Here is a 13,322-nt window from a genome sequence, read left to right as displayed (position 1 = left end):
CACCGAGGGACGCATAATCTGGTCTTTCGGCTGCAGTAGGTGCATGGTTGGCACCACGCCCGACGTCACTGCATAGACATTTTCCTTACGCCTCTGTTTACCCGATGTACATGTGTACAATACGCTTTACTAGATGACAATTCCAAGGAACGAGCCATTGGATTCCATCAATCAAAATTTCTTCTGTACAATACAACACGGTCTTGATAGGAATCATCGTATACAAAGCACCTAGATACGTTAAGGCATGATATTAGCCTTGAGGACGAGCCCCCCGAATTGTAGAGGATGCAGTTGCCTTGCAACCCCCCAATAAACTCACCAGATATGCCGGAGCTGACGTCTGGTATTTTTGGCGTTATCTTTGGAAAGCTGTCGCATGCAAGCTGCCCATTGATTACCACGTTGAACTGTATCTAGGGATACTGATTCTAGACACGTTGGGAATAATTTAGGTCTTTCACAACGCAAATCTGTGGGATCGGAAAGACTTTTAGCAAAAGCCACATAACGATAACCCAGGACTTGACATCAACACTACTTCAATTTGTCAAGCGCATCTTCTCTGCCATCTGACTGTCACGGCCGAGAGCCGGAGCACCGGCCACCCCGGACCTGGACAGGACGGGAACCTGAACCCACAGCTGGGCTCGGCTCCCACGTCGCTGGGAAATCCTTAGTCCGAGGCACGTGACCCCCACGTTCCTGAATGGCTGACGGAAGCCACGACTGTCGCAACTGCCAGTGGGACGGATTGGACGGCGGCTCCCCATGGACCGTGCGCGCCTCCCCTGCACAACCGATTCAGGTGCATAAGCTCCAAGCTGTCCTTCTCAGGTCTCTGTGAGACAGGTGGTCGTCGCCAGCTACAATCCCGTACCTTACGCAATCTTCACCAACTTCACGGCCACTGCCTTTCTTCACCACCCGTGGCCACGATGACGGCCCAACCTCTGGAAACCCTCTCCGGAGGCAGCGCGCAGAACACAAGAACTCTTCTCAGAGTCATCATCTTGGGCTTGATCGCAGCTGCCGCCATTGCAAGCCGTCTCTTTTCCGTCATTCGTAAGTGCCCCTCGACACGTTGCTCCCGATCGCCTCCAGCGCCAATTGGCCGACTGGTGGCTGCTTCATGCATTGCAACTTCTCAATTCAAGAAACTATGCTAATCTCGATTGAACAGGCTTCGAGAGTATTATTCACGAATGTCGGTTTCCCTCGTCGCGACCTCCTTCCTGCAGCCACGTACTGACTATCCGCAGTCGACCCCTGGTTCAACTTCAGAGCCACCAGATACCTTGTAGCCAATGGATTCTACAAGTTCTGGGATTGGTTTGATGACCGCACATGGCATCCTCTTGGTCGGGTTACTGGAGGAACCCTCTACCCTGGTCTGATGGTGACCAGCGGCGCCATCTACCACGCGCTTCGAGCTCTTACCGTCCCCGTCGATATTCGCAACATCTGCGTTCTTCTCGCGCCCGCTTTCTCCGGCCTCACGGCCTATGCTGCCTACCTTCTTACGAATGAGATGACCACATCCCCCTCGGCCGGTCTCCTTGCTGCCGCCTTCATGGGTATCTCTCCCGGTTACATCTCTCGATCCGTTGCTGGCAGTTACGACAACGAAGCTATCGCCATTTTCCTTCTCGTCTTCACCTTCTACCTGTGGATCAAGGCATTGAAGCTGGGCTCCATGCTTTGGGGAGCTCTTTGCGCCCTCGCCTACGGCTACATGGTCGCCTCTTGGGGTGGCTATGCCTTCATCACCTGCATGCTTCCTCTGCATGCCTTGACCTTGGTCTGTATGGGCCGCTACAGCACCCGTCTCTACGTCAGCTACACCACTTGGTACGCTCTGGGCACTCTGGCCAGCATGCAGATTCCCTTCGTCGGTTTCCTGCCTGTCAAGACTAGCGAGCACATGCCTGCTTTGGGTATGCCGAATTGTCACCTTTCTATGACGCCTTAGCTAACACGCACGATACAGGCATGTTCGGTTTCCTGCAGCTGATCGCCTTCATTGACTATGTCCGCAGCGCCATTCCCAGCCGTCAGTTCCAGACCTTTGTCTTCACCTTCCTGGCTGCTACTTTCGGTCTTGCGCTGGCTGGTCTGGTCGCCTTGACCTCTCTCGGCTACATTGCTCCTTGGGGCGGCCGTTTCTACTCCTTGTGGGATACCGGATACGCCAAGATTCACATTCCCATTATCGCATCCGTCTCTGAGCACCAGCCTACCGCTTGGCCTGCGTTCTTCTTCGACCTTAACCTGCTTATCTGGCTGTTCCCCGCCGGTGTTTACTTGCTTTTCCAGGACCTCAAGGACGAGCACGTCTTCGTCATTGTTTACGCCCTGTTCGGCAGTTACTTCGCCGGTGTCATGGTGCGCCTGATGCTCACTCTGACCCCTATTGTCTGCGTTGCAGCTGCCATTGCTGCTTCGTCGATCCTGGACACCTACATGGTCGCCAAGTCTCCTAACCCTGAGGATTACAAGGGTGACGAGGCCACCGAGGCGGCTCCCAAGAAGGCCAAGCACAGCGGCCTCAAGTCGACCAGCAAGCCCCTTGTCGGTATCTACACCTTCCTGTCCAAGGGTCTCGTTGTTGGTGGCATGTCCATCTTCCTGCTGCTCTTCGTTCTCCACTGCACCTGGGTTACCTCCAACGCCTACTCGTCGCCTTCCGTCGTTCTTGCGAGCAGAATGCCCGACGGCAGCCAGCACATCATTGACGACTACCGTGAGGCCTACCAGTGGCTCCGCCAGAACACCAAGGAGGACGCCAAGATCATGTCTTGGTGGGACTACGGCTACCAGATTGGTGGTATGGCGGACCGCCCTACCTTGGTTGACAACAACACCTGGAACAACACTCACATCGCGACTGTTGGTAAGGCGATGAGCTCTCGCGAGGAGGTCAGCTACCCTATCATGCGCCAGCACGAGGTTGACTACGTGCTTGTCGTCTTTGGCGGTCTTCTGGGCTACTCCGGAGATGACATCAACAAGTTCTTGTGGATGGTTCGTATCGCTGAGGGTATCTGGCCTGAGGAAGTTCAGGAGCGCAAGTTCTTCACCCCCCGCGGCGAATACAGAGTCGACGACGGAGCTACTGAGACCATGAAGAACAGCTTGATGTGAGTATCTCCTCCTTCACTCCTAAGCAACACTTACTGACAACCGTTTAGGTACAAGATGTCGTACTACAACTACAACTCGCTCTTCCCTCAGGGTCAGGCCCAGGACCGTGTCCGTGGTGTCCGCCTTCCCGACGTTGGCCCTACCCTCAACACCTTGGATGAGGCCTTCACCAGTGAGAACTGGATCATCCGTATCTACAAGGTCAAGGACCTTGACAATGTCGGCCGTGACCACGCGGCTGCTGCTGCCTTTGAAAGAGGCCAGAAGAAGAAGGCGCTGAAGAAGAAACGCGGCCCCAGAGTCCTCAGAGTGGACTAAAGTGGTAGATCTGACCATGACTACCCGAGAGCATTTCTCAATTTCTTTGTATCAGGACTGGGATAAGGTGGCATTAGATTCCACTTGTAGACAAAAAAGCACACTCTGGTAAATGTACAATATCCGATCATGATTTGTTCTTTGTGACTATTCCCTCTGCTTTTCCCTTTGATCTAAAGTGGTGTGCCATCAAGTGGAAGTGAAGATAGCTTCACCACTGATGTGTATTGATGGTACTTTGAAATTATAGTAACATTATGAGATGAAAGGTGATCCGTTTTCACCTGTCTTGAATGACACCATGGTCTGGCATCTAACGTGTACAATGTGCTAGAACATCTAGGATCTCATGCACTTATCTACTTAAGAGGAGCCCCTGCTTCTTCAGGAAGTCTCAGCACCAAGTCACTGTCTTGTTAATAGGGTAGGCATCGTGAACCTCATGTTTCCTGTCCTAGATTATCAGGCCGTAACCCCAGAGCGGTAGTAGCCCTAATATCAGATCTAGCTAGCCTCCTGGCTTGTTCTCTTTCTGATTGTCTTCTCCTAGACCTCAACCTCTCTACTTACCCATCACCAACTTTTGTGTGGTCAACCACCAGCGTCGACATTTACCCCCTGGTATCTTTGCCTCATTCCCTCATTTGATCAGCCGGATACGGCATCGGCATTCAATTGCGGTCCTCATTTTCCACTGCTCTTCACTGGCACGGATGCATCGCCGCCACCGAGTTGCTCATGGCTAAACTCTGGAATGCCCTCAAAAAGGGGGGCAAACGCAGCACCTCCCAGAGGCTTGCACCCATGAGAGATAGCAATATCGATCGGTACGTACCTACTCTGGATCTTCGAGTTCTTCTAGCTTGCTCTCGATGGCCTGCGCAAGTGTGGTGGGAGCGGAGCTCTGGGGTCTTGCCAGGAGGAAGGAGCTTGGTTGGCCCACTTTACCCCGGAGTCGTCCCTTCCACACTTCACCCTTCGACGCACCTCCAACCTTTGGTTACCAGCACAACCTACCTGCGACGAAAATACCATCCGAATTGCTCACTGACTCTCGTAGCAGGACCGCGCAAGCTTTGCAAGAAGTGACGGCATCAAGGGCAAACATGGCGCCGAGAGAGCCCGCGCAAGCTCTCAAAGCAGGCGGAACGGAGCATTCCCGCTCTCATTGTGAGATCTTTTGGATATTTGCTCTCGCTCTCGATGGTCAGACTGACAAGAGGAAATAGCCGCAAGGGACAGTTCACCTCACCGGAGACACGCTCAACGGGCAGAAAGCCACCACGATTGCAAGCATCGCGAAGAGGAGCCTCGCCGGAGACGTATCAGATCAAGCCGCGCGACCAGCGGCCCTAAGGCGTCCTCGCAGACTGCCACGAGAATTACTGCCGGTGAAAATGATGGACGCTACGCGTCAGCTTACCCTCAAGATATGCGCATGGCTTATTCTCACGCTGATACGAGCTTGATCGCATCTCCTGCGTCGTACACTTCTTCAACAACGCAGGTTCAAGGTGACCATCCAAGCGATGTACAGGGCGACAGGATGAGCGTCAGAAAAGAGAAATCCCGCGACTAGGAGACCGAGATTCCTGTTCACCTCGACGACAACAATGATGGCTACTACTGTTGCGGATGTGGTATCCGCCGTTCTGATGAGCACCACAAGATCCGCAAATTTCGGGTTGGAGAACCAGTCTGGCGCAACTTTTGTCACTCATGCCACAAAAAGCATCTTGCCAGCAGTGACTACAGGAAGCTGAAGCAGTACGGTAATTTTTGCTTCGGTTGTGGCTTTGCTCGCTCATCCCATTTCAACAAGCAACATCCCGTCAAACGCGGCCATCAGCCCGCCAAGAACTTCTGCGCCCACTGCATGAAGCGGAAGTTCAAAAAGGCAGTCACTCCTGCCGAGACTGTCCTCGGCTTCGTGAGTCTGCACTTCATGCCATTGTAGAGTCTTGCTAACAGCCCTAGTCGTCCGATGAGAGCGACGATAATTTGGAGGAAGACTTTGACGACACTCTTCGCCCGCAATCTCCTGACCGCTTTGTCCGACACCATGACGCGAACGCGGATGATCAGAGCAGGCTTGAGTACGGTACTGCGAACAGCGCGGGATGCTCGCAGAATTTCAGCAATGATTCTGTTGGTATCTCGCCTTCAAGATCCGTCCAGGATCGGCTGCACAAGCGCCGCTCTGACCGATACGCACCTATTACTCGAGAGTCTACTGCCGGGCTTCACGATGGGGTCATTCACGACAATATCGAATCCGTTGCCAACAGCAGCTACAAGTCTCCGACCGTTGAGGACACCTCCAGTGCAACGACTTGCCAGCCAGATCACAGAGAGGCACTTTCAGACGGCCAGACTTCGCATGTAAAGCAGACCTCTGCTGCTATCCCTCGCACTCCCAGCCCGCAGACCAACCCTCTGCCACCCGTGGACGATACGAAAGACAGTGCTATTGGCGTCGGATCGTCGTATTGTTCAGACCAAATCTCCCCGTCCAAGAGAGCCACCTTTAACGAGCGCGTGGAGGTTCGCACGTCCCCTACGTATTGGCAACATGAACACTCGGAGAACGATGACAGCTACGCAAAATTCCGATCTGAGCAGTACCACGAGGCTCTTGGGGACGGCAAGAAAGCTATCCCACTCGAAGCTCCCTTGCGAGACCCGGACGGCTTCAGTGCCCGACGCGATCATCTTCAGCATTATAGCGTCGATGAGGAAAGCTTCAACTCTTGGAGCGTCCCGACTGTCGGATATGACGGCTTTGCGGCATCCAACACTTTCAACTGCAGTCCGTTGGCCGGGAATGCTAGTTCAATGCAATCGCATCCCAGTACTTTATACACTGCCAAAGACTGCCACTCGACCGATCGATCGACCGGTAGTTGCGGCAACTTTTCAAGATCCCAAGGCTCAGGTTCAACCTTCAACGACCGGACTTCAGACCCCAGAGACAGATGGTCGCAACGAAGAGGCGAGAACAGCTCTCATCGCAACCTTGGAAAGGAGAATCAGCCTTGCTCCATGACGTACTCGGGCTGCGATGATGCCTCCACGCAGTATGAACACGTCGACGCCACTGATGGCTTCCGAGAGCATCGTGACACCAGCTGGTCTGACAACTACGATGGAGCCTCCTACACCAACCATGCGGACAGCTCTCGCTTCTCAGAACCTTGTGGTGCCTGGGACTTTCAATCAGCTCGTTCTGGTAACCGCCAGCCAGCCTCTTTCAACAGCAGCACTGAAGAGCCCCAGCGCGGCTTCCAAGATCTGCCTCAGACTTCTGATCAAAGTAGTGAAAGCGTTCCATTCAACGTGTCATACCAGCCATCGTCCTGGAACGGTCAGGATTCGAGCCATCATCACCCCGACTCCCGCAACAGACAACACGATCACCATCCGCATTCTGCGAACAATAAATGGGATCAACACCGCCAATCGTACGAAGGCCAAGCTCATGGCAGATCGAACCGTTTCTTCTCTGGTTCAAGCAGCTACAATACTCGCCAAGCACCTAACTACGTGCACGAGACTCCCTGCGACGCCGACAATCCTTCTGATTCCACCGCTACCGGCCACACGCAATCTTCGTTGTACGAGCCGAAGCTCCCCCCTGTCGGCTTTGCCATGGAGATCCCTGACGACATGTCTAAGAGCGAAGTCCAGACCATGTTCATCCCCGGCTATGACGACTACGTCCCCTGGTGTAGCACCAGCTCAGTCTAAGACGCTGCACCCTCAGACCATGTCTTTCAAAGATATCAAACAGACAGACAAATTAGTTCGCGATGTCTGAATCTTTCTCGCTCGGTACCAATCACATTGCCATCCGGCACTAAAAAGGCACCAGCGAACACATATTGTTGACTTTACTTTCTGCCGCACACGATATGCAGAAGTTGCTACGGAATAATCAGTCTTGTACGCCTGTTCGACTTTTATTTTCTTTTTTCTTTTTCCCTCTGTTTGTCATTTTTAGTCCTTTTTCATTGATTATCCCCCCTTCTTGAAACATCAACACTTTCGCCGCGGCCCGACACCCTTGCTCGACACGCAGCTTTAATTCAACGACAGCAGACCCTTTCTTTCGACTTTCACCTCATGCATTACCGGGTTTCTCAGAGCGGCAATTGCAGAGCTCGGTCACTTCAACGACGTCGAGGTACGCTGCAAAACTGGCAGTTTGGGCTTTGCAAGCAGTGTTCTTGGGCGGTATGGATATGGATGGGGACGAAACCTCGAGACTCTTTGGGTACATTGCCACTGCAAAGCAACTCAGGGTACGCTTCTTTTTGTACTCGAGCACAGGATTGGGCACCAAACGCAAGGAATCAATCTTGGGTTTGATTGGAGAGGAAAAGGGAGTAAGAGAGAGAAGAGCATGCGATGGCTATTGGAATGTGGACTTGGGTTTCTGTCCTTTCTTGGGACTCGGTACTTTTACATGGCCGTTGGACTGCTTCCTTTTGAGAACTTCACTGGGTGGAGGCTGCCTTCTACTTTTCTGCAAAGAGAATTGAGGAAAAAGACAGCAGACTGTCAATCGTACTTAGCTAGCTATACTCTGACAAAGGCAATTGACGACTAGATTAGACACTGAAAACCGTTCTCCTGAGCTCGAACGATGGATTCTGCATCTTCTCGCTTGCGTTTCCGTATGTAGCACGGACTGCGAATGTCAAGGTATCAATGTCTTTTTGCATTCATGATTTTCGTAGTCATCTATCCTACTCTTGCCTGCCCCGAACAGACGTTTTCCCGTCTCTTCCCCAATCCTTACCAGCCCTTAACCTGGAATGCCCATAGCAGGCTATTCCAAAACATGTACTCTAACGATGCCCTGTACTGATATTGCATTCGTGCTCTCTCTCTCGCTCGCTCTTTCTTCTCGCAACGCTTGAGCACCTTATACACCATCTAAATAACTTCCACCGCCGACCATTCAGCTCCTTTAAAAGCGCCCCCAACCTACGGATCAACGAGGTGGCCTGCGACAACCAGGCTTTCTGGATCCTTGGTGGCGTGATGATGGACTACGGACGTCTGACCTTGCCCTACCGGCATCCTATTTGGGTGGGCTCTGGGAATCCTGTAGTGGCGACGGAACTCCCAAACCTGGTGTTTGCCCCCTCATGGCCGTCGGGGGCGCGCTGGCCGGCGATCCGCGTCTGGATGCCGTCCTGAGCGCCACGTACCTTACAGCCTCGAGGCGCTTCTCCTCAAAGAAGCGACTGCGCTCGCGCTCCCTCTCGATGTTAGTTCGTCTCTCGCCATACTCCTCGGCCGCCTCGCTCAGAAGCCGACTCTTCTCCGCGTCTGTCCGGATTCGCCGTTCCGCCTTGGCGCTGGCCTCGTCCAGCTTGCGCGCCGTTGATGAGGAAACACGTTGGAGGGGTACGTTTGCCGGGCGAGGCCTGGACGAGTCGCCCCAGAAGCACCGGAAGGTGACTTTGGTCTGACTTGTATCGGCAGGCGTTCCCCAAACAACAATCTCGTCGCCATCGTAGATGGGTATCCAGTTGCGAGCTGCGCCGGTGGGGTTCTTGCAGTCATGCGACGGAAGACCGTAGCCGTTGAGGAGAACGCCGTTGGTGGCTTTTGTCGAGAGATAAAATGTATAGCCAGCCCCGGTGTCGTTCTTATCCCAAGGCTGTTCCCGTCGCCACCTGTTGGGGTCAAAGCCATCCTTCCACAAGACAATCTTCGCTGCGTATTTTGGAACTCTTATCTCCGTCTTTGGATCATATATAATCATGTTCTCCGGTCCTCTGCCCCAAGACATGACGATTTCATTGACTGGGACAGAGATTCCAGAGACGACCGATCCAGGCGATGACTCGAGAACAGCAACGGCTCGCTTCGTCCTCGCCCTCTCCTCCTGTATCGGAACGATGATGTTTTGGGTTTCTGGGGGCAGGGTATCTGGAAGCGAATCCTCTTCCGCCGGGGGGGCCGTGGCAGGAATGTCCCACTCAGCTCCGTCCAAAACCTTTCTATCATCACGCTTCAGCATTGTCTTTGTGTCGTTGATGGTTGACGCTTCGTTGACGTGCAGCGCCGGCAGGCCGTTGCTTGGAGGGAAGTACTTGAAAGCCAATTCCCACAGGGGCGACTGGCCAGGCTCAAACTTTTCGCCCCGTGATTGAGCTGCTCGGTCGAACATGTCATATTGGAGCTGGGTCATCTCGGGATATCTCAGATGCCAGCTGGCGAGGTTGCTTCCCCAGAAGCCAATCTTGTTGTAAGGCTTGTCGATTTGGCGCCCCGATTCGAGTCTCTTGATTTGTGGCACTGAGGCAAGAAGCTTGTACTCCTCCATCTCTTGGTCCACCAGGGCATCAAGATTCCCTTCAGACTTGAGGCGTTTGAAGGCTGGCTTCTCCCGAGGTCTTGGTTCGAACTCATCGCTTGTGTCGACAGATGACGGCTTCCTTTTACTGGCGGTGTAGAATGTGCCGTTTACCTGAGAAGTTGCTGCAGATTTCATCTGGAAATCAGCCTCCGTAGCACCGAGGCTCTGCGAAGCGACATTTCTGACCAAGCTTTGCAGTTGATCCACGGATTGACCTTCGGCAGCAGATACGGACAGTCTTGCCCCGCTACTGGGATGCTTCTGTCCGATAATGGTCGAGACGTCTCCCGAGTCATAGCTGTCCCGGATCTCCGTCTCTAGGCTTTCACCGCTAATAATACTCGACTCGCCCAGGTTGAGGCGGTCCTCTGGTATTACCCCGGAACTTCCAACAGCCGACACATTGACTTCCCCGAACAATTTCGGCTGAGCTCCTTGCCCAGAAGGCCCGAACGTGCCGTTCTCCTTTTCGGAATCCTCCTCTATGAAGTCGTCTACAATGTCGTCGTCGACTACATCCTCGAATTGTGGTTCCTCGTCGGCCAGCGTGCGGGATTGTCCGTCTTGCAAGCTGAGCTGTGAGGCGTTGATCTGGAGCTCCTCTTCCTCATCCGTAATTTCATCAAATGACTGGTCGATGCTTGGCTGTGACCTGACTCGGAAAGCCCCAAGCCATGGATGGGACTGTAAGTCCTTCACCGTCGCACGGCATTCCGGTCGCTTCTCCAGCATCAGACGAAGAAACTCGATGCCCTCCTGAGAAATGTTGGCCCTCACTAGCGGCGTCGTATTAAGTTGCTGCGTCATGATGGTGTGAAGCAACTCCGAGTGGCTCACACCGTTCTTAACGGGATATGGCGGATAGCCAGTGAGGGCGTAGAACAAAACTCCACCAAGCGACCAGACGTCGACGACATGGTCATATCTTTGCCCTACAGCAGCGCGCTTGACCCTGTTGCGCGGGTGCCGACGTCCTTGATCATCGTATTCAGCGTACTCCGAGTATACTTCTGGTGCGCAGTAGAGCAGTGTGCCGCAGAAGGTCCGCAAAAACGTTTGCTCGTTGTCCACCATTTTCGAGAGCCCAAAGTCGGTCAGCTTCACATCAAATGGGGACAGTGAGTGAATCAGAATGTTGTCGGGCTTGACGTCTCTGTGGGTGATGTGATTCTCGTGCAAGTGTGCCAAAGCGCTCAGCAGTTGAGATGCCATCTGCTTCACAGATTTCTCTTGCAAGGGCCCCCTGGTGCTGATGAGCTTCCCCAAGTCGCCGCCGCCAACGAACTCCATAATGATGATAAATAGACGGTTTTCCCAGTCGAAATGCTCGATATATCGAACAATGTTTGGCTGTTCACGGTCAGTGGTCTGCAGGAACGGGCAAGATGGAGGGAAGCGCAGCCTACATGTTCAAGCCTCTGCATGATTTTCATCTCATTTTCCACCTTCTGGTCCATAACCCCGTTCTTGATGAATCTACGCTTGTCGAGCTCTTTGGCAGCATAGGGGTTGCCGTCAAATTTGGAGGTGACCTTGTATACAACGGCAAAAGCTCCCTTACCAATCGTATTGATGCGGTTGTACTTGCCGGATCCATCCCATTCCCTCGAGAACCTCTCTGTATTGCTCTGGGTCGGTCCGGATGGCAACGCTATCCTCCGCGGCACGGCATTTTGCTGTCTTCTAGGTGCGTTGAAGAGGTCGACGTGACCGCCTGGACCAGGGGTGATGGTCTCATTTTGCTTTTGACGCAAGCGTTCCATATTGTCGAAGTATTCTTCCAATTTTGAGATGTACGCGCGATCATATTCGCCCTGCCTCTTGGGTAACCTAACCAAAAACTCGAGGTCGTGAGCCTCATGATGCATTAGAATCTTGACCTTGGAGCCGTGACTAAGGACCCTCCTCGTGTCGCATTTCTCGTTTGGAGCCTTGGACTTGGCGCGCAGCAGGGTGCCGTCGACGAAGGTGCCGTTCGTGGACTGGTCCTCGAGCATGACGACTCCGTACGAGTTGACGTAGATGCGAAAGTGGACATTGCTCAAGCGCTTCATCGGGTCGTTGGCAAAACATATGTCGCAGCGAGTGACGTTGCGGCCAAACAGAAACCCATTGAGGGGATCCTTCGTTTGAGCTGACAACCTCAGGATCACGGCATATTCGGAATTCGGAGGTGTCAGCTGGAACTGATCGGCCCTGTCTTCCTGCTCGTAGTCAGGCTCCACAGCGTCTGCCTCTGCTCGCACTATGATATGAGGCGAATGTTCCCTGGCGATACGATGGATCTCTCGGCGGGCGAAATCGGAGTGTGGGTAGAGCAAGCAGATGATGTCGGAGATGTCCTCATCTGAGAAGCCCGAGTTCTGCTTGCCTATGCGCCTGGGATCGAGGACATTCTGAGTAGCTGGAAAAGCAAATGGTTAGCGTCTGGTCGCATGCACAAGACGAGAGGAAGCATCAAGTAGCCGACGCTCACGAATGCGTACCTTGGGTCGGCTGCGACCCATCACCCTCCATTGGGACCAGCTTGCGAACGAAAAGGCTCCTGAGGCTCGTCTAGGCTGCCGTCGCGACCGCAGACCGGGGACAGGCGGCCTGGCGTAAGGGGTTAATCGGAAAAGTCCAGTGCGAGGAAAAGGCGCGGCTGGACTGAAGTGGCGGATAATGCATTTATTAATGTTGGCTAAGGAAAGAAGTGGTGATGCTTTCGAGAGCCCTAGATGCGCATACAAGGTCTAGTGATGTTTGCTTTTTCGCCGGGGGCTTTTCCTTAGGCGCTACAGGCTTCGGTGGGAGGACGTGGACTCGAAGTCGGACTCGGTGGCCGGTCGCCTTGTCTCTCGATCGGCGGGGTATTGTTCCGTGTCGTGTTTGCGTCGTTCGCCAGATATTCTTGAAATTGTAGGCCAAGGATGTAGCGAGCGAGCGGACGAGCGAACGTTACTTTGCGCAGGATACTGTGGATGGTTGGTGGTGGAGGGGTTGTTTCCGCCGTCACCCAGCAACGTCCTTTATAAATCAAGACCGCTGTGAGGACGTCATGCCAGCAAACAGCAAGACACGAGAAGACCTCGAATGATGGATAGCAGGTATCAGGCAGGGGACAGACCAAACACGCACACGCGGAAACAAGATGCATCAATCGACGCGATTGCCTCGCGGTTGACGTGACCGTGCCAGAAATGGTCAACGACAAGTCAGATGACGGCGTCTGGACGCGAAGGCGTGGGCGTGGTGGGCGTGCGTGCACTCAAGGTTGGCCTCGAGAGCGAAATGTCTCTCTTTTTGCGCGGGTGCGACGAGCCACTGGCTGTCAGCCGTCTAAGACTCGGCGGGTCGTCCAGTGTCCACGAGGCAGCCTGCTCAGAACCCAAACTCCGCTGAACCAGAATGCCACAGAGAGGCGAAGAAGGCACTAGCCCCCCCGTATCTCAGGTAGCTGGCAGGACTAGAAAGGCACCGTGCACCAATAGATGCCCAGCTCTGA

General features: G+C 53.7%; 3 protein-coding genes across 3 annotated transcripts; 2 read left to right on the top strand and 1 right to left on the bottom strand.

Annotated features, from left to right (window-relative positions):
- Positions 1–938: 938 nt before the first annotated feature.
- stt3 (Dolichyl-diphosphooligosaccharide--protein glycosyltransferase subunit stt3) lies at positions 939–3,462 on the top strand (the record flags this gene model as incomplete). Its single annotated transcript, XM_036641432.1, has 5 exons — positions 939–1,065; positions 1,184–1,207; positions 1,263–1,937; positions 1,991–3,140; positions 3,192–3,462. 5 exons carry the CDS (start codon positions 939–941, stop codon positions 3,460–3,462), a joined length of 2,247 nt encoding a protein of 748 aa, XP_036493229.1.
- A 1,876-nt stretch (positions 3,463–5,338) lies between these two features.
- Positions 5,339–7,209, top strand: CGCS363_v009582 (uncharacterized protein; the record flags this gene model as incomplete). The annotated part of the gene is made up of 2 exons (XM_036641431.1): positions 5,339–5,392; positions 5,440–7,209. The coding sequence occupies 2 exons, from the start codon at positions 5,339–5,341 to the stop codon at positions 7,207–7,209; spliced, it is 1,824 nt and encodes a 607-aa protein (XP_036493228.1).
- A 1,339-nt stretch (positions 7,210–8,548) lies between these two features.
- On the bottom strand, positions 8,549–12,352 carry RAD53 (Serine/threonine-protein kinase RAD53; the record flags this gene model as incomplete). The annotated part of the gene is made up of 3 exons (XM_036641430.1): positions 8,549–11,185; positions 11,242–12,239; positions 12,322–12,352. The coding sequence occupies 3 exons, from the start codon at positions 12,350–12,352 to the stop codon at positions 8,549–8,551; spliced, it is 3,666 nt and encodes a 1,221-aa protein (XP_036493227.1).
- Positions 12,353–13,322: the final 970 nt, after the last annotated feature.

Source organism: Colletotrichum siamense (assembly GCF_013390195.1).
Source record: "Colletotrichum siamense strain Cg363 chromosome Unknown KSG_Cg363_contig06, whole genome shotgun sequence".
Taxonomy (NCBI): Eukaryota; Fungi; Ascomycota; class Sordariomycetes; order Glomerellales; family Glomerellaceae; genus Colletotrichum; species Colletotrichum siamense.
This window is presented reverse-complemented; position numbering and strand designations above follow the sequence as displayed.